Source organism: Tenrec ecaudatus, chromosome 13, assembly GCF_050624435.1.
Source record: "Tenrec ecaudatus isolate mTenEca1 chromosome 13, mTenEca1.hap1, whole genome shotgun sequence".
NCBI lineage: Eukaryota > Metazoa > Chordata > Mammalia > Afrosoricida > Tenrecidae > Tenrec > Tenrec ecaudatus.
In genome coordinates this window covers 107,272,698-107,294,985 of record NC_134542.1, presented here as the reverse complement: position 1 = coordinate 107,294,985, position 22,288 = coordinate 107,272,698, and the positions used below count along the sequence as shown (strand labels likewise).

Below are 22,288 nucleotides of genomic sequence, written 5' to 3'. Positions count from 1 at the left end.
AGGGATCTCAGAGTCAGTACACTTGCTATCCCAGCCTTCCCTCCAGGTGGGTTTGAACCAATGACCTCTGCGGCTAGGAGTCAACGATTCACTCACTGTGCCACCCGGTTTCCCTGATTTAGGAATGGAAGTTGAGAGCGGTTACACCCGTGAGGATTCAAGATTTGAGGGTGACAAATTGCACCAGAAGGAGCTGAGAAATGCAAGTGGGCTGAGCCTCACTTTATAGTGTTTGACAGGACGCCTCCTCTCCAAGGGCGGAGGCCAGAGCTCCGCGCCGGGGCGCCCGAGACGCGCGGGCACCGGGGGCGGATGGGCGCCGGGCGGAGCTTGCGGCCGCGCGGCGCAGGCTCCTGAAGTCTCGGGGATGCACTGGAGCGGCGCCCGGGTCCGGGAGCAAGGTCCGAGGGGCGAGTCGCGGGCGGGGATCCGGCCGGGATCTGCGGGGAGTCTAGTCTTTGAGGACGCTGCAGGCCCGCGCGGCGAGCGGGGCGGGGCGGGCGCTGCGGAAGCAGGAAGGGGGGGTGTGACCCGGCCTACTGCAGCCCCGCCGCCGCCAAGTCGCCTCGGACGCCTCCCCTGCCCCCCTCCGCAGAGCCAGCTGTCCTGGGGGGCGCCCAGCGGCGCCGGCGCTGCAGGGCCCGGCCTTCCCGCGGCCCCGCACCGGGCGCACTGCAGAGGCTGGTGGCTTTGAACCTGGGCTTTGGGTTACCGCAGCGCAGCGGGGCTCCTCGGCGAGGGCAGGGTCGCAGCACTCACGTACGTTCGCTTTGCCTTTGTGCTTCTTGTGCCCACTCCTTTGCTGGGGTTGAGGGCTCCAGGCAAACCCGTTTCTTAAAGTTCATTTCAGTTATAACTGCAAAATGGAACCTCATTGCCCTATTCACAACTCAGTATTCCATTTGTTCAAAAACCGTTGAACGATTAAATTGTGAAAAAACAAACCAAATTCCACAATATTATAGGAATTAGATTTTGCTGTGAAATCATGAGTACTTAAAAGCACGTGTATTAAATTGCAGCTACTCCATAATTTACTCATGTAGATTGGGAGGAAATACTTTTTAAGATGGAAAATATCACTTGCAAATAGCTGTTGATGAGATTGTGGAAATATCTTTAACATTATAGACAAGCAAAAGAAAGAACTACAAGTCAATGCATATTAAACATTACTTCTGTTTCATGTTAATTTTAAAAATGATATTTAATGATAGCTTTAAAGTTAAAATACAAAAATAAAACAGTACAGTCTTTTGTTCCCAAATATGAATGATAGCTGTTTTATGTGTTGGAGAATACAGAACAATTTTGTAAATATATTATCAATATAAGTATTTTATGTTATAACTTAAAAGACCTACTCTTGAATAATAGCACAATGCCAGTCACTTTCTTAATGGTTGTTTATCTTCAATGTCAGTCTTCCACATACTGCAGGTAGCAGCCCCAGAACTTTCCATGAAGTGGTGCATTATCTACCCGACTAATAGTTAAACAATTGAAAGAGCATGAAGTCACCCGTTTTCTGTTTTATTTCAGATGAACATACTGTGAATCGGGGGATCAGATGCTGACGTGGACTCTGGTATCGGTTCCACACGCCAACAATGGGAAGGTCAGGAGGCAAGTCAGTGAGAGTCCTTTTTCTGGAGGAAGCTCAGAGCCTAGAGCAGAAGGAAATACAGTTTATCCTATGAGGGATACACGTAGATAAGCGAGAACTTCAAAAGGGTTGCGGGAAAATGGAATTAAAGATACAAATACATAAATTTGATTTCTCAACATATACTCCATCAAATTCAAGGTGCTTGTAAGCCCCATTTAGTCCACCCCTGAAAAACTGAGGGTGCTGGGAATTTGACCATGTAAACCCCATCACTTTCACAGTATCAACTGAAGAAAATTGGGTCGCCTTAAGACTTTTTTAAGATTAGGAATCAAAACAGAAGGTATACGTTTAGGAAGCCATGTCCTAGAACGTGCCTCAACTGCTGTTTTGACCTAGTGTCGACCAAAAATGTGAGTGGAAAGCTTAGAGCGATGGACACACTGCCTTCAGAAGTACAGAGGCCTAGATGGAGGATTGTGAAGAAACATCTGATAGTTTGTTTTACAAACGTGTCTGTGATTTTGTAGCCATACTCTTTGATTTACCTTTGTAGAAAAGGAAACAAATGTTTCATGAAGTAATCCTTGTCTTTGTGGAGTACTGATATTGGGCGTGTGTGTGTGCGTGTGTGTGTGTGTGTGTGTGTGTGTGTGTGTGTGTGTGTTTCTGGTGAAGGTTGCTGCAGCAGTTAGGTTCCCAGTCAACAATTTCTACGCAAGTTGTTGAGTGAGATTGGCTATATTATTTACAACGCACCAACGGTCTTATTTCCATCATGGTTCTGTTTCCATTCATCTAGTTTCCCTGCTTTCTGACAGTCTCATCTTTGTTCTAAATTAATTGTTATAGAAGATCTCCTCTTAGTGATTTTTAAAAGTAGCACAGTACCTATGGGTGATATTGTTTCACTTCTTGGGTGAATTTGCTATTTAGTTACGAAGTGAGCACAGGGATTAGCTTCAGTGCAGGTTTGCAGAGCAGTTCCTCACCAGTGATCTCAGGGAATCCTACAGTCTGTCTTAAAAGTTTGTTTTTTTTTAGAAATCTGAGGTTCTGTGTCACATTTTTCTCTCATTCTATCAGGTTTCATTTATTGGGACCCTGCTGGGGAAAGTTGGTTGGTAACAGAGCATCATCTATGTCTGGTCACAAGGTAGTAGATGAAGCTGTGGTTTATGTAGAGCAGTGGTTCTCAACCTCCCTAATGCCGGGACTCTATAATATAGCTCCTCATGTTGCGGTGACCCCAACCATAAAATTATTTTCATTGCTACTTCATCACTGTCATTTTGCTACTGTTATGAAAGGGTCATTCGGCCCCCAAAAGCGGTGGCGACCCACAGTTTGAGAACCGCTGAGTAGAGTGTTTGTCCTGTAGACTAGTATCTTCTATGAGTCTTAAATCTTTTTCTTTCTCTTTTGTTCCAGATGGGTAGAGACCTACAGTTGTATCTTAGATGGTTGTTCACAAACTTTTAAGACCCCAAATTACCATCGTTTCCTGTTTGACTATGTACATTTAAGGGACATCACTCGCCTTTGTTAAACTTCATGCACTTCACTATCATTTAATGTTATGTTACCTTTCCTATCACGAAAAGGAACAAATGTCTATTATCTAGAGAGGGAATCCCCATCTCCCCTCACCTTCCCAGTCCCAGAAATCACTCGTGAACATTATTAGCTTCTGCATATTCTATTCTGTTTGATTTTTGAACTTCTGATCACATGCACCATTTCATGAGTCAAATTATGAGCCTCTTCTACCTGGTTTAGATATTCTGGGAAAGGAATTTCCTAAGTGGTTTCATTTAGAGTCACTGTCTAGGAAACATAGCTTTCCTGTAGTAGAAATGAGAACACATGGCCAGCCTATTTGTTGTCCTCGGTGTCTTCGTAGGCTGTCCCATCAGCAAGTACCCTTATCTTTTAGCTAAGTCGAGAGGAGTCCTGTCAGCCGGTGGCTCGCTTTGATCCCAGGCATGTGTTGAGATGTCTGCCTTGTTCTCCTGTGACCGTGTTATCTGACAACCTGAAAACTCACACACTGTAACTTGGGGAGCCCAAACTAGACATTTTCAGAACTTGTACAATTTTAATAATTAGTCTCGTTTACCTTAAACCTGCAAATACAAATAAAACTCCCCCTACAGGCAGAATTACTATTTTTTCACAGCAAGGCACACACAGAATAGATTCTGTTTCTATTTGACTTTACAGTTCGGTGTTTCAAGGTGGAGAATCGTTGTCCTGTTTACTGTTCAAGAGGGCAGGACAGTCCGGCTTCACGGAGGCCTGGAGGAGGACCCCCTCCACTCCCATGGAAGCCCAGACCCTCCTGTCATTCGTTCAGGGAATGGCACACGTTTTAGCCGTGTTGGAGCCTGGACTCAGGATAGGAGCCTAGCCTTTCCTTATTCCGGCTCTCTGGCTGTGGATGTTTTCGGTGCTGGACTGTTTATTAGGGCTGAGGTACGTGAGACATGTGCTTTGAGTGAGGAAAGGGAGTGGTGACTTCAACACTGTGATCTGGAAAGTATAAGTAAGTGAACGAGTGGAGAAAACGGGGTGTCAGCCCCAGACGACCATAGCTTTCAGCTGTCCTCCTGGGACTGCTGCTGTCCCGTGTCTGTTCTCCCGAGTCTGCTGATCAACGATTGCTGAGTGAGCCTGTTGGGAGTCATTGGCTACTGAAGTTTACCTGTATTTCCATGAATTCTTTCTGTTAATCCCACCACACCATGGCAGTTGGCTCTATGGCCCATTTTACTAGTGAGGTTCAGAAAGAGTCCGTGTGCTACCCAAGGTCAAAGAGCATGGGTTCTTTCGAATGCAGATGGTGGGTGTCACTGCTGGTATGTCTCCCCATCACATAGGAGGAAGTATTTGAAGCAGAAATGTGGCTAATTCCTTAAAGCTCTTAGGGTGGCTCTTCCTATACAGACATTAGGAGCCCCCCTCCCCACACCCCCCCCATGCCTTGCCTATACCACTAGCACATCTGCATTTCTCCCTCTGGCAGATGGCTGCGCAGCCCGTTGGGCTCCTTCGGCACTTCCAGAATGTGAGCAGTGTGCTCTGCCTCCGGGCTGACTGAGCTTTAATCCAGAGGGGAAGGAGCAACTTTCTTGACACTGTTTCCATCAGGTAGGAGGGTCGCCTTGTTACCTTGTGCCCTGCTTTGTATGCCTTTAGTGGGGTCTCAGAGCTCCTGTCCACCCCGCCCCGCCCCAGGGGCAGGGTGGGCCTCTGAGCATAAATCCTGCAGTCAGCTTGAAGACGACCTCTTCATCAAGGAGAAAGGGGACAGACACTCTTTGGGCACAGTACTGAAAGCAATAGTGTGGATTGGGGTTTAATGCATAACACAAGTTTGGAGTAGAGGAGGAAAGGGTTTTTCCAAGATGGGAATGAAAAGCATTCTGTTTCGGGATTTAGAGTCAGGAGGTGTCCAAATATGATTTTCATTCTGCTGAACGAAATGTGCTTTGTGAAGCTCACGGTTTATCAGCGAGATGATTCGAGACATGCGGGGGCTGACTCAAACTGTGGGACAGCACGAGCTACTTTCTGACCCTGTTCTTCAGCCCCTTCCCTCTTCCCTCCTGTCTGTCTTTTCTTTGGCCACTTCTCTCCCCCTCTTCCTGTTATTCCCAGTCTTCTCCAGCAGAATGGCTCTGTTTGGGATCCTTTTTTGTTTCTTTGTGGACCTGTGTGGAACGGGGCTGGATGCCCGCAGGATAAACTGGTTTATCCACCCCCAGTTCATGGCGTACTCCGCAGTTTTGTGTCTGGAGAAGCTTCTGGTCAGGGGCTCTGAAGGATCACCGGGAGGTTCGGATGAGGGAGAGCCTGTGCCGCCTTACGCACTCTCCGTGCAAATACACGCGCAGTCTCGGCCGTGCATCTCTTTTGTTCCTGGTGGCCAGGGCTGTTGTGAGGACCACACTTTTGTGTCGCCTTCTGTTCCTAGCAGCCCTGGTGCTGGTGTGGTTACACATCAAAACCACCAGCCACTCCCAGGTGGAAAGAGGAGGTTTTCTATCGTGCAAAGAGCTGCCATCTTGGGAACCCACAGGCAGTTCTACCTTGTCTTGGAGGGTCTCCCTGTGTCAGAATTGACTTGGTGGCAGTGACTCGAGTTTGGTTCGGGTTCTCTTCCCATTGTGGGCGGTACTGGGGCTCCCTGTGTCCCCGCCTCCTCACCCTGTCGTGTTTCTTGCCCTTCTTAGTCATAACTGCCCAAGCAAGATTCTCGGTGGTGAAAAAAAAATAGTGGATGCAGCAAAACAGTGATCAAGTTGCAATTCTGGTTATTTCATCTCTTGTGAAACCTGGAGCCCATAAAACAGCAAGGGTTGGTATGCTCCAGGAATCTCAGCCCTGCCCTAGAAGAAGATTCCTCACGAGCTAGGCCTTTACCATCTGAGGAGAAATTAAAGATTTAGAAGCATCAATTGTTTTGTTAGTTTCCAAACAAACCAACCAAAAAAAACAAACAGAAAACTCAAAATGCGTTTGAGTGAATTCTGACTCATGGTGTCCCTATAGAACAGAACAAAGTTCTCTCCACCCTCCACCCCTCCCCCCTGCCCCCACCCAGTGGATTTCCAAAGTGGAAATCTTTAAAGGAGTACAAAGCCTCATCTTTTCCCCACTTGTTAGTTAGTATGTTGGCCGTAAGGAACTCGTAGTCTGTTTGAAAGGAATCAGACCTTAAAATGGTTATTTCTGCTGTGTTTGAATGAATACAGAGGAGACGCGATAGTTTTACAGAATATTTTCTTTCTTCTCGAGGGTTCTCTCTCTGTGGTGAGCATCTCCCAAGTAGGGCGTCCATAACCCTAGCCACACCGGTGAGGTGAGAGGGTCACCTAATATTTGCTTATATCAGTAAAGTGGAGGACAGCCCAAAGCAGCGTAACTTCATCCTTGCTTGTGCCAGCTGGAGCCCGAGAGTGTGCCTAGGACCTTGTGGTCCTAGGACAGGCCTGCTGTTGCCCTGAGTTTATCATTATTCATAGCACCATTCAGTCTCACACCTGCCTCAGTTGGCAGATAAAGTAACATGATGATTCTAGTTTAGGAGTCAACCACGGAGAAGACAGAGGTCCCAGGGAAGTATGTAAAGCAGAGAAGATGAGAAGGTATGTGGTCACTGATGACCCGTGTCTGGTTGATAAAGACCTTGTGGATTTTCTGAGTAGAATTCCACAGAGCCATTGACTCTAGAGAATGTTCACGGCAGCCTTTGACTTCACCATCCGAGAGCACATATTTAGACCCTACCATGTACGGGTTGTTCACTCTTTACTCGAGCGCTTAGCACAAATAATCACTGTCAGGTGAGGAAAGAGGAAGGCTGAGGATTTGAGACTCAGCTGACAGCAGCCATCCATTTCGGTCGCAGGATTTCCTCTTCTGCAGAGTCACACGGTGACTTGCTAGCAGGGCATACAGATTGCTAGTGGTTCATCTGTATGATCATAGAGCAGTGTCCCTGTTGATCAGTTTCTGGAGGGATGTTGAATGCTGGGGTTCCCTTGTAAACATTTTGGAATGACTCTCAATACACCTTTGCCTTTATCTGTTTCTCTTCTTGTGGGTAGGTTTTCAAAACAATTCCCTATATGTTTAAAGACCACCACTGTGCAATAAGCTAGGGAATTTCACCTGGGTTGGGGGCCTCTTAATTTCTGTATGCAAATATGTCCAGTTATGAGGACTGAATTTCACAGAGAATGGAATCTAAGATAGAAATGAGGGTTCCCTATCTGCCAGCCATTTGAATGTTCCCAGACTCATCTTAGAAGTTCACCTCCTCAGAAAAGGATCTTTACAGTTTGGCTCTCTTACTGGAGGAAAGAGAGCCTCCAATTCAAATACACTTCATAGCGACCCTTTCATTAATTCGTACACGGGACAAAGCCAAAGCCACTTAGCGAAGGAAGACCATAGCAGGCGGCAGTGTAGTGTCCCAAGGATTCCCAGTCACATGGATAAATAGAAGTTGTAAGCAAAGGAAACTGCCACCAACTCATGATTGTCAGCAGATCCAAGGTGGGGCTGCAGGAGCTGGACAGGGACCATGATTGAGGTACATAACTATTGCAGGTTAGAAAAGTTTGTGGGATTGGTTCTGAGCCCGTCTGTGATAACTCCCGTGCCCCATTTACCATTGGGGCCCACAAACTTTTTAGAGGGTGATGTTACCCTCCATTGAGCTGTTGAGATACATGGCTGAAAACACAAACTGCCTGAGGGCAGAGCTTTCTATATTGCTGAAGACATTCAGGGAAAAGGAGGGACAAAACAGACAAAAGCCCTGGGCGGGGCTTGGGTGTGGAGACTGAAATTCTGTTGCTTTGTCAGTGTGAATGTGCATGAGTCTGCGCCCTGGGGTGGGTGGGGGTGAGGTCACATGAAGGACCCCTGAGGAGGAGGTAGGGGGAGAGAACTAGAAACGGATTGTATTGTCCTAGAACAGAAAGAAGTGCAAGAACCAAATAAAATAAAGGAAGAAATGAAACTGCCCTGTGGGTGGGGAATTCCTGCTCCATTGGTAGCAGTATTGCAGGAAAGGTGGGATGGTGGGGGTGGTGAGGCATCAGAGAACTAGGAAAGAAAGGAGGGGGAGGGTGGGGCAGGGCGGGAATGGAGAAAAATGAAGCTTAGGAACATACTGTCTGCACTCAGCTGTCCAGGAGATCTGAGATCCATCAGAGCCTCCAGCTGCTTTCTCAAAGGGCTAAGAGGGGCCTCTAGGGTGGAAAGGGGTAGGCTGCCCTACTTTAAGAAAAGTGGGTGTACTTAAAGCTTTTCTGGTGAGTTGCTCACTGCCAGGAAGTGCAGGACACCTCTGCTAGCGGAGCCTCTCCCACAGTTGCTTGTTATCTGGGGACTGTATCCCCGAGACTCCTCTCAAGGCATCTTGAGTGCATGTTTGGTAAATCTCAGACTGAAGACCTATTGCTGGTCTGAAAGAACTCAATGGTAGCTGAATCCACGTGGAGACTCAAAATGGCTTTCCGGCACCCACTTTAATTGGTAACCTTCCACAAACCTTGTGCTCAGAATTCAAGCTTGAATTCAGATCAGTTACAATGGTCAATGTCTTCATGCCCCCTGTCAAGCACCTAGACAACTTTTAGGAGCTTCTTTGACATTCAAGCTCTTCATCAAGATGGGCTCTTGACCAATTAAGGGCACATGAAGCCAAATGCCCCATCTCATCATCTGTCTTAGGCTGTCCCTTGTTAGATGCCATCAAGAGGGCTCCGACCCATAGTGACGGTATGTATGCACAACAGAAGGACACACTGCCCAGCCCTGTGCCTGAGCCCATTGATGCAGCCACCTCCTGAAGGCCGTCCTGTTTACTGGCTCTCCACTTTACCAAACTTGATGTCCTTCTCCAGGGACTGGTCTCTCCTGATAATATGTCCCATGTATCTAAGACAGAAGTCGTTCCATCCTTGCCTCTAAGGAGCATCCTGGCCTCACTTCTTCCAGTACAGATCAGTCTGTCCTTTTAGCAGTCCATGGTACTTTCAATATTCTTCTCTGGCACTATAATTTAATGGTGTCCATTTTTCTACAGTCTTCCTCATTCAGTGTTCTATTGCATGCATATGGTGCAGTGGAGAATACCATGGCTTGGGTCAGCCTCACCTTAGTCCTCAAAATAGCATCCTTGCTCTTCAAAACTCTTTAAGAAGTCTGTGCGGCAGACTTACCTCATGCTATATGTCTTTGGGGCTCTTGACTGCTTCTTCCATGAGCATTGATTGCGGGTCCAAGCAAGACAATTGTTTTGTTCTTTAGATATGAACAAACACGTGCTTTCTTTTCTAGGATAAAGGATTCACCTGAGACCCGGGTTGAATCCATAGCACCTAACTGTATAGAGAGATACAATCCAGAGCTTTGAGGCTGATTTGCAAGCAAAACACCGTTCTTTTTGCTGACGCAGATCTATAGCATCAGAATTCAGCATTCAGCTAGTGCCCAAGATTTCAGAGCCCAGGCCTCGGAAGAGCTTGGATCTCTAAAACACCTTGCCCATGAAAATACAGTTGTTTTGTAGAAAAGCAGAGTTTAAAAAAAGAGTGCATGTTTGCACAAAGGCAGGAAGTGAGTGAGGTGGATGGGCACAGGGGCTACAACAATAGGCTCAAGCAGAACAATTGGGATAATGGTGCAGGATGAGGCAGTGTTTTGTTCTGCTGTACATCTGGAAGTGTAGTGGTTACATGTTGGGCTGCAATCCCCATGGTCGGCAGTTCGAAACCAGCAGCAGTTCGGAGGGAAAAAGACTGGGCTTTCTACTTTCGTATAGTTACAGTCTCAGAAACCTACAGGGAGTTGGTCTGAGTCAGCACAGGCAGGAGTTACATAGGGTTGTTATGAGTTGGAAAATGACTTGGCCCCCCAAAACATGATATATTGATTTCTAAGGTCATTTGGGGGTGGGCTGAATCAAACTACACATATATAATATTTATGGAAGTATTTCCATTTAACAGTTATCAGACCATTAGCAAAGCCTTATATTAGTGGGAAGATTTTTTTTCTGGCATATGGAAGTATAGAGACCTCTTCATTAACAGTGGTTTTCCTTCCCAGTAATAGGGCACATTATTGGTTTAAAAATTAGAGGATGTCAATAAGATATGGTAATCATCCATTTTAAATAAGATACCAATGATGCTATCATTATGAAGACATATGCCTCAGTTCTTCCTTTTTCTTTTAGATCTTCAGCTAAGACTGGAGCCGCCCTTTACCCAAGATTCCACCTTTTCTCCTGGTGACTCCTTGATGAATTAATTGGACTCTTGATTGCTGGCAACTCCTGGACAGAAGTAATGGCAGTCATCAGACTGGAGTTTGGAAGGCTGAATCTTCATCTGTTAAAGAGGAGAAGTTCTTTGCTGTTGAAAATCACAGCTTTTGTCTTTGCTGTGTTCCTTTTTTGCGAATTTTTAATTTATTACTTAGTGATCTTCCAGTGTAACTGGCCTGAGATGAAAACCCCAGCCCATGAGAAGGATCAAGGGACTCCTGAGCCCATGCTGAAGGCCATGTTCTTGGCAGATACCCATTTGCTTGGAGAAGTGAGAGGTCACTGGCTGGACAAGTTACGAAGGTAGGAACTTAAACCAGGAATGCACCCTCAGGTCAATTTGGTGGCTTCAAGCACTCAATTAGTATTCTTATTTTTAATTTAAGTTTTATTGGCATATAATTAATAAATCATACAATGCAACAATTCAATCATCTTAAGGAGAGTTGTACAATCGTCACCACAATCAATTTTAGGATGTTTTTCTTCCTTCTTATACTCATTGCTATTAGCTCTATATCTCCCTGCAACTTAACCTGCTGTACCCTCAGGGAACCATGAATGCAGTTACTGTCTGTGTAAGTCTGGGTACATTAGAGAAACAAATCCACAGAGACTCATTTGTATAAACGTTTTATATAAAGGGTAAGTGTACATTAAGAAAGCATCCCAACCCAGTGCTGGCCAAGCCCATAAGTCCAACATTAGCCCATATGTCCGACACCAATCTCCAAAGTCCTCCTCAATCTCACAAAGTACATACAATGATGCCTACTTCAGGAGGAAAGCTGAATCAGCGAGTGTGTAAGCATCTCAATGCTGGCAGGTGTCTCCACGCGACAGCGTCTTCACCCAGGGCTACATCAGGTTAGGTCCATGTGGCTTCTCCTCAGGGATGTCTCACAGGAAGTGAGCCTTGCCAGCTGAAGCAGGGAACTGGCTAAGGCAGCTGCACCCTGGTTCGACCATCATAGAGCAAGAGACCCGAGAACTAGAAAGGCGAGGCTCACCGAGCCATTTATCGCTCTACCCTTCAGTCAATCCCACATGTATGTGTTTATCGGCCAGGTTGGAATAACAAACCTTAACTGTCTCACTGTCTCTATAGATTTACCTATCCTGAATTTCATATACAGAATCACATTAAACAAATGAGCAAAACTAACAACAATAACAAAGTAAAAACAGAAGCACCTCAATTGGAAAGAAAGTGGAAAATATGAAAAACTAGGTACTCAATTATTTTCTTCTCAGAAGCTATTTGGAGCATTTGATTTTTCCATGTGCTTATAATTTATACTGCTTAGCGTTGTGACTCTGGAGTAGCTCCTAGGGCCCTCTGTGCTTGTGCCTTCTAGCTTGTAACTGGGTTTGTACCACCAGCCCGCCACACAGCTTTCTGTGGGATGAGTGCCCAGCTAAGTGATGTTCAGAGAAGATAGACGCCTCTCCCCTTGGCAGGGCTGATAGTCCTTCTCAGTGTCATTAGGTTGTAGATAGTGTCTCTGCCCACTTGGTTTTGCCTTCTGGGATGGGGAGAGCAGAACAGACAGTGGCTTTCGCATTGGGGAAGAAGACGGTCCTGCTTTTCCTAGCATGTGGTTGCAGTCAAGTTTCTCCATGCCATAGCGACCTGGCTGATAGAGTAGACTGCCTCTTAGGGCCTCCTAGGCTGTGATTTTTTTTTTTGTAAATCATTTTATTGGGGGCTGGTACAACTCTTATCACAATCCATATGTGCATGCACTATGTCAAGCACATTTGTACATTTGTTGCCATCGTCATCCTCAAAATATTTTCTTTGTCTTGAGCCCTTGGTATCAGCTCCTCATTCCCCCCCCCTTCCCTCCGCCATCCTCTCTCCCTCACAAATCCTTAATAATTTATAAATTATTATTATTTTTTTGGACTGATGTTTCCCTTCACCCACTTTTCTGTTGTCTATCCGCCAGGGAGGGGGTTATATGTAGATCATTGTGATCACTTCCCCCTTTCTCCTCCACCTTCTCCTTCCCCTCCTGGTATCACTACTCTCATTATTGGTCCTGAGGGGCCATCTGTCCTGGATTCCGTGTTTCCAGCTCTTATCTGTGCATCCTCTGTCTAGCTGGATTTATAAAGTAGAATTGGGATCATGATAGTGTATAGCGGTGGGTGGGGGAAGTGGGGAGGAAACATGAAAGAACTAGAGGAAAGTTGTATGCTTCATCGGTGCTATACTGCACTCTGACTGTCTCATCTTCTCCCCACAACCCTTCTGTAAGGGGATGTCCAGTTGCTTACAGATGGGCTTTGTGTCTCCACTCCGCACTCCCCCTCATTCACAATTATATGACTTTTTTGTTCTTTGATGCCTGATAACTGATCCTATTGACACCTCATGATCACACAGGCTAGTGTGCTTCCATGTGGGCTTTGTTGCTTCTCAGCTAGATGGCCGCTTGTTTATCTTCAAGCCTAAGACCCAAGATGCTATATCTTTTGATAGCTGGGCACCATCAACTTTCTTCACATTTGCTTATGTACCTGCTTTGTCTTCAGCAACCTTGTCTGGAAGGTGAGCATCATGGAATGCCAGTTTAATAGAACAAAGTGTTCTTCCTTTGAGGGAGTACTTGAGTAGAGGCCCAATGTCCACCTGCTACCTTAATACTAAGCCTATAAATATATGCACATAGATATATTTCCCCATCATCATAAATAATTTACATATGTGCATACCTATATTTAGACCTCTAAAAAGGTCCTTTGCCTCCTACTTCTTTCCTCTATTTCCTTTTACTTTACTCTTGTCCCACTATCATGCTCAGCCTTCATTTGGGCTTCAGTAATTTCTCTCAGTTACATTACCCTTGATCAGGCCCTACCAGGCCTACTACACCCTCCTCCCCATCGATTTTACATTACGTGTTGTTCCCTTATCCCTGGGTTTGCTAACACCCACTTCCTTTCCCTGCCTCCTCCTTTCCCATGCCCCCCCCCCCAGAACAGCTGGTTTCATTGTTTTCTCCTCCAGATTGTTTATCCTGCCTATCTTATCTACATAGACCTGCAGAGATAATAATATGCACAAAAAACAAGATATAGCAAAACAAAGCAACAAAAGAAAACAAAAAATCATGGACAAAAAAAGAAAGAAAAGCATGTAAATAGTTCAAGTTCTGTTTGTTGACTTTCAGGAGTGTTTTCTGGTTGAGTGTGAGGAGTGCCACACCCTGGCCAGTCTACTTTGGGTATTCCCTGGAGGCTCTTTGCTCTGTCCCCTTGCTGCTGTGGTGCACACCTAGGCTGTGATTTTATGAGAGCAGGTCTCCAGGTCTTTCACATTGAAGAGCTGCTGGGTGGGCTGATCTGTTGGTTAACAGACTTATATGCTTCAGGATTTAACATTCCCCTTTGCAGGGGATAAGCAGCCAGGGATGTGCCTTAAAAGGAGGACAATCAGGACCTTGAAAAGGACATGGATCTGGATCAGGCTGGCTTGGGATGGGGGCCAGTGGCATCTTGCACACCTTCTGTTCATGGGTGCTATGCGAGGTACTGTTCTAATATTGTCCGTTGTCCTTGATCTTAAGCCCTCCGTGAATGTAGAGAAGAAGAGCAGTTTCTCAAGGTCCTACAGCTGGCTGTGGCTTTAAGCCTTTGCCAGGCAGTTTCTAGATTCCAAATTCTTTTCATTTGCCGTCCCCTTGGGCTGATGCTATACTAGTGTGTGAAGAATAGAGGATTTACTCTTTGGGTATTGGCTTTCCCCCCCCCATTCTTCAATTCCCCCAACTCTGAATCAAGGAGGCTGCATTTTATAAGTGGACCTTCAGCCAGATTGCCTTCTCCTCTGTGCGAAAGGGAGTCAGTCTTCATTGGGAGTTTTGGGAGATTCCATTATCCTGCTCAGATCACTAGAGGCTTCCTGGTACCCGAGGACTTCAGGGGATTAAAAGGAGGAAGATAAGGGTAGGGGAGGAATGGAGGAAGGACCTCCAACTCCTTTGGGGCCTTTATCCCCACATTTAATCAGGCAATCAGACTCAGACTCCTTGGCCCTCCCAAACAAAAAAGGTGTCGCGGAAAGAGGATGGATTTTTCCCATGGCTCCTCAGACAAATGTAGGAGTCCCTGGTAGTACAAATAATTAGACCGTTGACTGCTAGCTGGAAGGTTTGAACCCACTCCGAAGCGCTCAGAAGAAAGAACCTGGCAGTCTGCTTCTTAAAGCTCACAGGCTTGGGAACCCCATGGAGCACGCCCCGACTCTGTCCATGTGGGTTGCTGGGAGGTGACGTGGTTTGGTTGTGAGCTTGAAGACGCTTAGCGATTCCACCCCAGAAACCAACTGAAACTTATTTTCTATTTGCCACAAGGGAATGGCAAATGGAGAGGGCCTTCCAGACGGCTCTGTGGTTGTTGCAGCCTGAAGTGGTCTTTATTCTGGGGGATATCTTCGATGAAGGAAAGTGGAGCTCCTCCCAGGTATGACCCTGCAGTACCAGCGTAACAGCCTTGCTTTGCGGCCCAGCATAGGCACTTTGGAGAATCCACAAGACAGCATTAGCTCATGCTGGAAGTTTTACTTCTTACTCGTACTCTAAGAGGATGGCATCCACTTTTAAGGCTTTTAGGACCTGTGCGTAATGCTGCTCTTGAATGAGGTTGGGTAACCTTCTCTGTGTGTGAGAGAAATACATTGACCAGCCAGGTATCTCTGGAATCATGGAATGCACTTTCCGGTGAGGCTCCTGGGGATGGGAAAAACAAGCATGATGATTGCAGTTTGTTAAAAGTTAAGCTATAAGTTAATATGAGGTGAAGAAAATCACATAGGTTATCTATATATATGTATAACCTGTGATTATATAGATCTAGATATAAAACACACACACACACACATATAACACACACATACATATCTATAGGTTGTAAAATGAGGTTAGATAATTATTTTGTGCTTGTAAAATAAGGGCTTTTCTGACTATGTTATTATTAGTGTAAATACTATTGGTTAAAACTGAAATATTTGAGAATTCATTGAAGGACTGTGTACTCAGAATATTTTCCTAGGTTGAATTATATCTAAATATCTTAGGCTACATTTATTACTGCCCAGAACAGAGGTTCATTGCCAGTCCCCGGATGTCCATCTAATAGTTATTTTTAGGCTTATGAAAACAATTTTATGTCCATCATTCTCAAACTTTTATAGTGACAGACACTGTCAGAGGCATCTTGAAATAGCGGTTGAATTTTCTTAACTGGCTATCCCTTTCCCCTCCCGTATCTCCCTGGTTCTCGTCCCCACAGTTGGCAAGCAGGGGACCGTGGCACTGAAGGGACGGCCTCGTCTTCGTTTTAGTCTTGCCACAGGTGGACTCCACTTGGCCTGTCCAAAGAGGCTGCTCTTTGGGAATGTCCAAATTCTCTCCTGGGCCCACCTGTGCTCTTCAGGAGGCTCTTGAGATAGTTGTATGAAAAATATTTGGGGGGATTACCAGTTAATATTTGAAGATTCAGGAGATACCATTTCATTAAAATTTGGCATCAAATTAAAGAAGGTATTGTGTTGTCTTAGGGAAAAAAACCATTAGAGTTAAAAATGGTAGGTTCTAATTAGTTGTATGCGCATCTGATTTAACATAGACTAATTAGCTTCTAGCCATCACAGTACGGGTGTTTGGGGCCAAAGGGAGCAGGTTTCCTGGCTCTCAGCAGCGACTCTCTTTTCTCCAAAGGCCTGGGCCAATGACGTCCAGCGGTTTCAGAGGATGTTCCGGCACCCCCAGGACGTGCAGCTGAAGGTGGTCGCTGGAAACCATGATATTGGCTTCCACTATGAGTACGTAGTTCCCTGAAACATTGTACTGTGATCCCGCTGCTGTTGAGTCAATGTGGACTCACAGGAGATGTTGCTATCACAGGGCAGCGTAGAACTGCCCCCCCCCCCCCCCCCGGCGTTTCCAATGGATGCAGGTCGCTGCCTTTGTCTCCTTTGAAGTGCTGACCTTTTAGTTAGTGGCCAAGTGCTTGCCTGCTGTACCACTGGGGCTCCCAGTGCATCCCGAGGGCTCTCGTTAACCATTATTTCAGACATGGCCCAAATTCAGGTGAATGTCTATCTGAGGCTCTATTTTGGCCATACTTCGCCTCAAACGGTGCACATTTTGGAATGCGAGCTCTAAAGGGCAAGGATTTGGTCTCGGTGCTAATATTTGCGTAAAGAATATTGGCCAGGGGAGATAATAACTTGAAGCTTCCATTTCATACCAGTTGTTTTGCTTGGGCGTCAGACTAGAACAAGACCATTTAGCTAACAGTTACATGGTGATGATGAAAGGCCAGCCTGGCTTATGTACTTCACGGTCATAGATTCACTCACACAATCCTTATTACAATCCTGTTATACTCTCTGTGGCACTAGTGGGGAAACTGAGGCCCAGGAGGACTAAGTAACTGGCCTTCATTTTCAGGCTTAGTCGGGAGTAGAGCTAGGAATCAAGTCCTCTGAACTAATAAAGGTGTCGATGTGAGTGTCCTGCAAGTGATTTTCCTTGTTCCTAACACTGAGACGTCCTAAAATTCTTGTTCTGAAAGTGGCTTCTCTTTACAATGACATGTAGGATGGACATAGACAAAATACAGCGTTTTGAGGACGTTTTCACCCCTGAAAGGCTGTTTTCTTGGAGAGGAATTAAGTGAGTATTTGCAAAGTCGTCCAGCGACTTTCTGCCATTGGGAATTCCGTTTTGTTACAGTGGCCACCATCCCGGGCCAGACCCTTCCTCATCTTGGCGTGGCTGACCCTGTCTGGCTGTCCTGGCCTTGGGATCGCCCCAGCAGGTTGTACAGATGGGACACCCCGAGTACCCTGATGCTCAGTCACAACCCATGTGGCTTTCTGTCAAATAACTGAGGCGTTTTAACCTTGCCACTTGTGACTGCTCAGGGGCCGTGCATGCTGTCTGCAAAGCTGTGCAGTCGCCCAAGAGTTGTAAAGGGTAGCCACCATTCACGGTCGGTCCCCTAGTTTGGGATTGGCCACACGCAGGTCTCACACTCCCCACTTCCTCGCTGGTGGGTTGGAGGGCCTCCCGGAACCCTCCCTGCAGCTCGCGACACACACGAATAATGACAGCTGACTGTCGCTGAGCTCTTTCCAGTGGCATGCCATATCCTAGGTGCTCCTGCAGTTTCTTTTTTCCCGTAGAACGTGGCTATGCACAGCGATTATGTCCGTATCCCTATTTGTACAGGTGAGGGACACAGGCGGTGAGCTGTGTGCCCAAGGATGCGTGGTCCTGAGGGTTAAGAATCTGAGCGTAGGTGCAGCGTGACTTTGGAGCACTCTGCCAGCTGGGGTTTCTCCCAAATGTAGGTTTCAAAATCCTATCACCGTGACGCCTCTTGCTGCAAATCCGTCTGAACACCTTGTCCTTAAAGACAATTAGCGGAGATTTATAGCTGTTCTGGGGCTAGGTTTCATTTTCTGGGGAGACTGGGACAAGGGAAACAGGCCACACACAGTGCAGTAGCCACGGCCTTGTGTCTTGCTCAGTTTCGTGATGGTGAACAGCGTCGCTCTGGAGGGGGATGGCTGCAGCATTTGCTCTGAAGCAGAAGCTGAACTCATTGAAATTTCCAACACACTGAATTGCTCCCGAGAGGTAGGAAGCCCCGTAACCAGCCCAGTGCTGCCCGTTCTGGTCGGTCCCGAGGACCCAAAGCACGCGTTTCGCTTGCTCCTCGCCCAGGACACAGAGCCCCTAACTGGAGTACCTGTTGGACTGAGGGGTAACTGACCGCCTTCTCCTCACTAGCTGGTGCCCCCATCCAGCCAGTGTGCAGCCAGGCAGTCACTCCCAGCCTCGGCCCCAGTGCTCCTGCAGGTAAGGGGCTGGGGGTGGGGGGGCGGGGGCTCTGTATACTGGACAAAACAGCCGGGGGGTTCAGGTCAGTGATCCCTGCCTCTCTTTAAACAGCATTATCCACTTTACCGCAGAAGTGATGCAAACTGCGTCGGGGAAGATGCTGCTTCTCCAAAGGACAAGAACATCCCATTCAAAGAGAAGTACGATGTACTCTCTCAGGAGGCTTCACGCAAGGTTTGCCAGCATATTCTGATGCTACCTAATCAACCAGCAATTTAAGAAGAACAGAGTAGAATTTTAATATAAAAAGATCACATTTTAATCAAGAGAGTTATCACCTGGAAGATAGAAGGCAAGACTTTGGGAATATCTGCTTTCCCTTTCATATGTCAAGTCAATAATATGCTCAGCTATCCTTTCTTCAGAGTCTCCCCACCACCACCCAGTTTAAAGATATTTGGAAATATGATTGGCAGAGATAGAAATTTCTAGAGGCTTGTGCAGTTTAGTGCCCGGCTGTCGCCCATGGGGGAAGTAGCAAGTTCCCAACCATGTGGTTTGTTAGGTCCAGAGCTAAAGCTTGCACACGCGCACACACGCACACACGCGCACACATACACACACGTGTGCACACTAGCAGTGGCACCAGCCGCTGTGGCAGAGTTAAGCCACAGCTGTATTAAAGCTCACAGTCACTTCAAAAGAAATGAAGCGGCTCCCTCTGGCAGGTTGAGAAAGACACCTTAGGCACAGATAAGATACCCTTCGCTCTGGAGCGAAGCGGGTCGCCCCTCTCAGGATGAGAAGGGATGGCATCTGTGGGAATGTTTCTAGTTTTCCAATGGCACATTAAAAGGGGCGGGGGTGACCGCTTACAGATGGTCAAGCAATGTTCTAATTCAGGTACTTGGTCCAGCCTTGGGTCTTGTACATCATTTCTTTCAAATGTATCTGGGCTGTGGCTCTGGACCAACTTGTCTGAGGAACTGTACTTGAGTATGGTCCCGGACAGGGTTTCCACTAAGACCTGGCTTCAAGGTGAAGTCTTTACTAAGCCAGAGTCCTTTGCTCACCACTTGTCTCACTGGGTCCTTTGATCATGCGTGTAGCGGGCAGGGCAGGGCAGGGGCTCCACTCCTCTCCGTGTCAGGGCTGAACTTCTTCATGGACACAGGAGCCCCAGGGCTGTAGGGGTTGTGCGTTGGGCTGATATAGATTATGCATATCTATATATCCATCTTATATATATAAGATTTTATTTACAGGTATTAGAAATCTAACCAAATTATTTTAAAGAACGAAAATTGAACTAGTCTATAACAGAACCAGGGAGTGATGGCAAACCCCGGAGGCCCTGGGGCAGTGCCGTCCCCTGAGCAGCTCCTCCCGTGTCCCCGCAGTTACTGTGGTGGCTGCAGCCCCGCCTGGTGCTGAGCGGCCACACGCACAGCGGCTGTGAAGTGACCCATGCTGGGGGCGTGCCTGAGGTCAGCGTCCCCTCGTTCAGTTGGAGGAACAGAAACAATCCCAGTTTCATTCTGGTAACATTTATTTTGTCTGAAAGCTTTTATAAATAACTGTCAACACTAGTAATCAACCACTCAATTGCTGCGAATCTTTAAAAGTATACAAAAGCCATACATAAAGTACACCCTTACGTATATTCAGAGACATTGCTACCTTGCAAAAACACCGCTTTAGGAATACAGAGAACACGATTCCGAGGGTGGCTAACCGCAGAGGGAGGGAAGGGAGGAGGAATTTTTGAGCGGGGTGTTTTTCAGGAAGGGTCCAGTGCCCTTGGATGTTAAACCGGTGTCAGTATGTCTGTGTGGTCCTGTCCTACCTGTGCTCTACCGGCATCCTGACTTTCTTCTCTCTGTTCCAGGGCAGCATCTCGTCCTCGGAGTATTCTCTCTCCAAGTGCTACCTGCCCCAGGAAGACACAGTCCTGGTCACCTACTGTGGAGCATCGGTGCTCCTCCTGGTCCTCATCCTGGCTCACTTCAAACTAATAACCTTGCCTTTCCTCTCTGGCCGGAGCCTTCTTGGGAAGCACAAGGCAGTGTAAAACGCAGGAGCCTTTTGTTTTTCATAATATCAAAGCCAAAGAGAGTGAATGTGGGGGGCAGTTCTCTTGTTAGAATCAAGTAGCGGATGCATCCAAAATGTAGGCCATCTTTGTGCACATCACAGGGATTCTACACCACGGATGTGCACCACTGTAGAATAAATAAATTGATTTAACTTGTCTCATGCTATAAAAATGGAACACGTAATCTACAACAAACCTGTTGTGGTGTTTTATCAAATATGTGTATAATCAAAGACTATTTGTAGAGTATGTAAATGTTATGGTGTTATTATTTGCATGCACTGCACAGTCCTGATGCCCCTCCCCGAAGGGCGGGGGGGGGGGGCGAGTCTTCAGCACCAATCCACGTGGGGATGGTGTGTCTACAGGAATGTTAGGTTTATTCTGTTCTCCTAGGAAGTGGCTCAAACTGCTGTAGTTTATAAGCTGTACACTTAAAAGGTACAGGTGCTATAAGCAGGAACACACTGCTTTTCATAGACATTTGTCCATGCTAAGTCAGGGGAATCAGATTTCTAAGTAGGTGTGAATTTTCTCTCCAGCAGACCAGTTTGTTAAATCTGAATCAAGGGCCTGGAATGAACAAAAGAAATGTGAATCGGAGTAGAAAATGGCCCCTGACATGTAAAAATAAACCCATCTTGTAATTCTAGAGCAGATAAAATGTACTTTTGGTCTAGGTCTGGTTTTTCTTTCACTAAACTTTTAAATGAAAAATTAGTGGGACACTCTAGATTACTAATGGGCATAGCAATATGCAACTTCTGTGTGGGGGGACGGGACGCTCTCCACATGGGAAGGGTAAGGGAAGCGAGCATAATGCCCTCCTTTGTCGTCTCGGTTGCACTGAGAGCTTCATGAACCAGGAAGGAATGAGGGGAGTGGTGACATCAAAACAGAGACAAAACGAAACTAAAGAGTATGTCACTTGTCCTTTCTCTGGATCATACTATTGAAAATAAGAATCTGGACATGATTACAGGCTTACACCTGAGTAAACTCCTTCGAGATTATAGATCTACACAGGCTACGAAGCCTCCCCTGTGAGGTGAGTCGTGCTCGCTCGATCTCCTAACCAGCTAACTAGTGAGACTACATTTGTACAACTTTTTCAAGTGGGACAAATAAACCATGTATTTTTACTTTATATTTCCCAGAAATATTTTCTAATATTTCCTCTTTAAAAGACAGATGATAACGCCATCCTTTAATTCCCTTAAGCAGACACAAATGTTGGTCCCATCTGGCGTCGAGGTGGCGGTTTGGGTGTACAGGACAACCTGTAGTTGCGTGAAGCGGTCGGAAGACGCCTGTTCTTGGGGCACAAGTGTAAACGTCTGTAAATAACAAAATAGTAGCCGGAGAAATCAAAGCAAACTTCTTGGCTTCCTGGAAAACAGATCAAATTACCACCAGTACTCTGATGGCAGGGTTTGAAGCTGAGGCTCAGGGAAGCAGAGGCCAGTGGTTACATACAGCTTCACCTGTATGGGAAAGTGCGGGTCTTAATGAGGGTGAGTTATATATATATTTTACATGTACCAACATGATAAACCATCCTATGTCCTACAGATGCCGTTCATTCCTCTTTTCAAAGCAAGCAGTATTGTTGACATGAAGCTGTTTATCACAATCCAAACATTTACAGCTGTGACCCATAATCAAGGCACAAAGATCTACACGGAGTTTTCTCTAGTAGCTATACAAAAGAATATCACATCTTCTGGTCTGTACAGTATGAGAACCTGGCAACAAAGCAACAATGAAAGACTGGAAGAAGACCCTTGTCCTAGAAAAGTCAATGTGTAGATTCATTTTTAGACAGGATACATTTTGTAGCAATAATGCGGGTAGGTTTTACAGGAGTGCTTGAGGCT

General features: G+C 46.3%; 1 protein-coding gene across 6 annotated transcripts; it reads left to right on the top strand.

Moving 5' to 3' along the window:
• The first annotated feature begins 245 nt into the window (after positions 1-245).
• On the top strand, positions 246-21,558 carry MPPE1 (metallophosphoesterase 1). 6 transcript variants are annotated; one of them, XM_075529994.1, is made up of 12 exons: positions 246-401; positions 1,543-1,618; positions 4,635-4,759; positions 10,368-10,760; positions 14,819-14,927; positions 16,184-16,287; positions 17,069-17,143; positions 18,004-18,112; positions 18,266-18,334; positions 18,428-18,550; positions 19,717-19,857; positions 20,205-21,558. In XM_075529994.1, the coding sequence occupies exons 4-12, from the start codon at positions 10,480-10,482 to the stop codon at positions 20,385-20,387; spliced, it is 1,194 nt and encodes a 397-aa protein (XP_075386109.1). In that variant the 5' UTR covers positions 246-401; positions 1,543-1,618; positions 4,635-4,759; positions 10,368-10,479; the 3' UTR covers positions 20,388-21,558. The 6 variants fall into 6 exon arrangements, with proteins under 6 accessions (XP_075386109.1, XP_075386112.1, XP_075386114.1 ...); XM_075529997.1 differs by having other exon boundaries at positions 1,543-1,630; XM_075529995.1 differs by lacking the exon at positions 246-401 and adding an exon at positions 540-759.
• Positions 21,559-22,288: the final 730 nt, after the last annotated feature.

What these genes read in the sequence shown, in the direction of transcription:
- MPPE1 (XM_075529999.1), top strand. Translation starts at nt 10,480, where the DNA reads ATGGCAGTCATCAGACTGGAGTTTGGAAGGCTGAATCTTCATCTGTTA. An exon ending in GAAAGTGGAGCTCCTCCCAG is followed by an intron (nt 14,928 to 16,183) that starts GTATGACCCTGC and finishes TTTTCTCCAAAG; the next exon opens with GCCTGGGCCAATGACGTCCA. An exon ending in CACTGAATTGCTCCCGAGAG is followed by an intron (nt 18,113 to 18,265) that starts GTAGGAAGCCCC and finishes TCTCCTCACTAG; the next exon opens with CTGGTGCCCCCATCCAGCCA.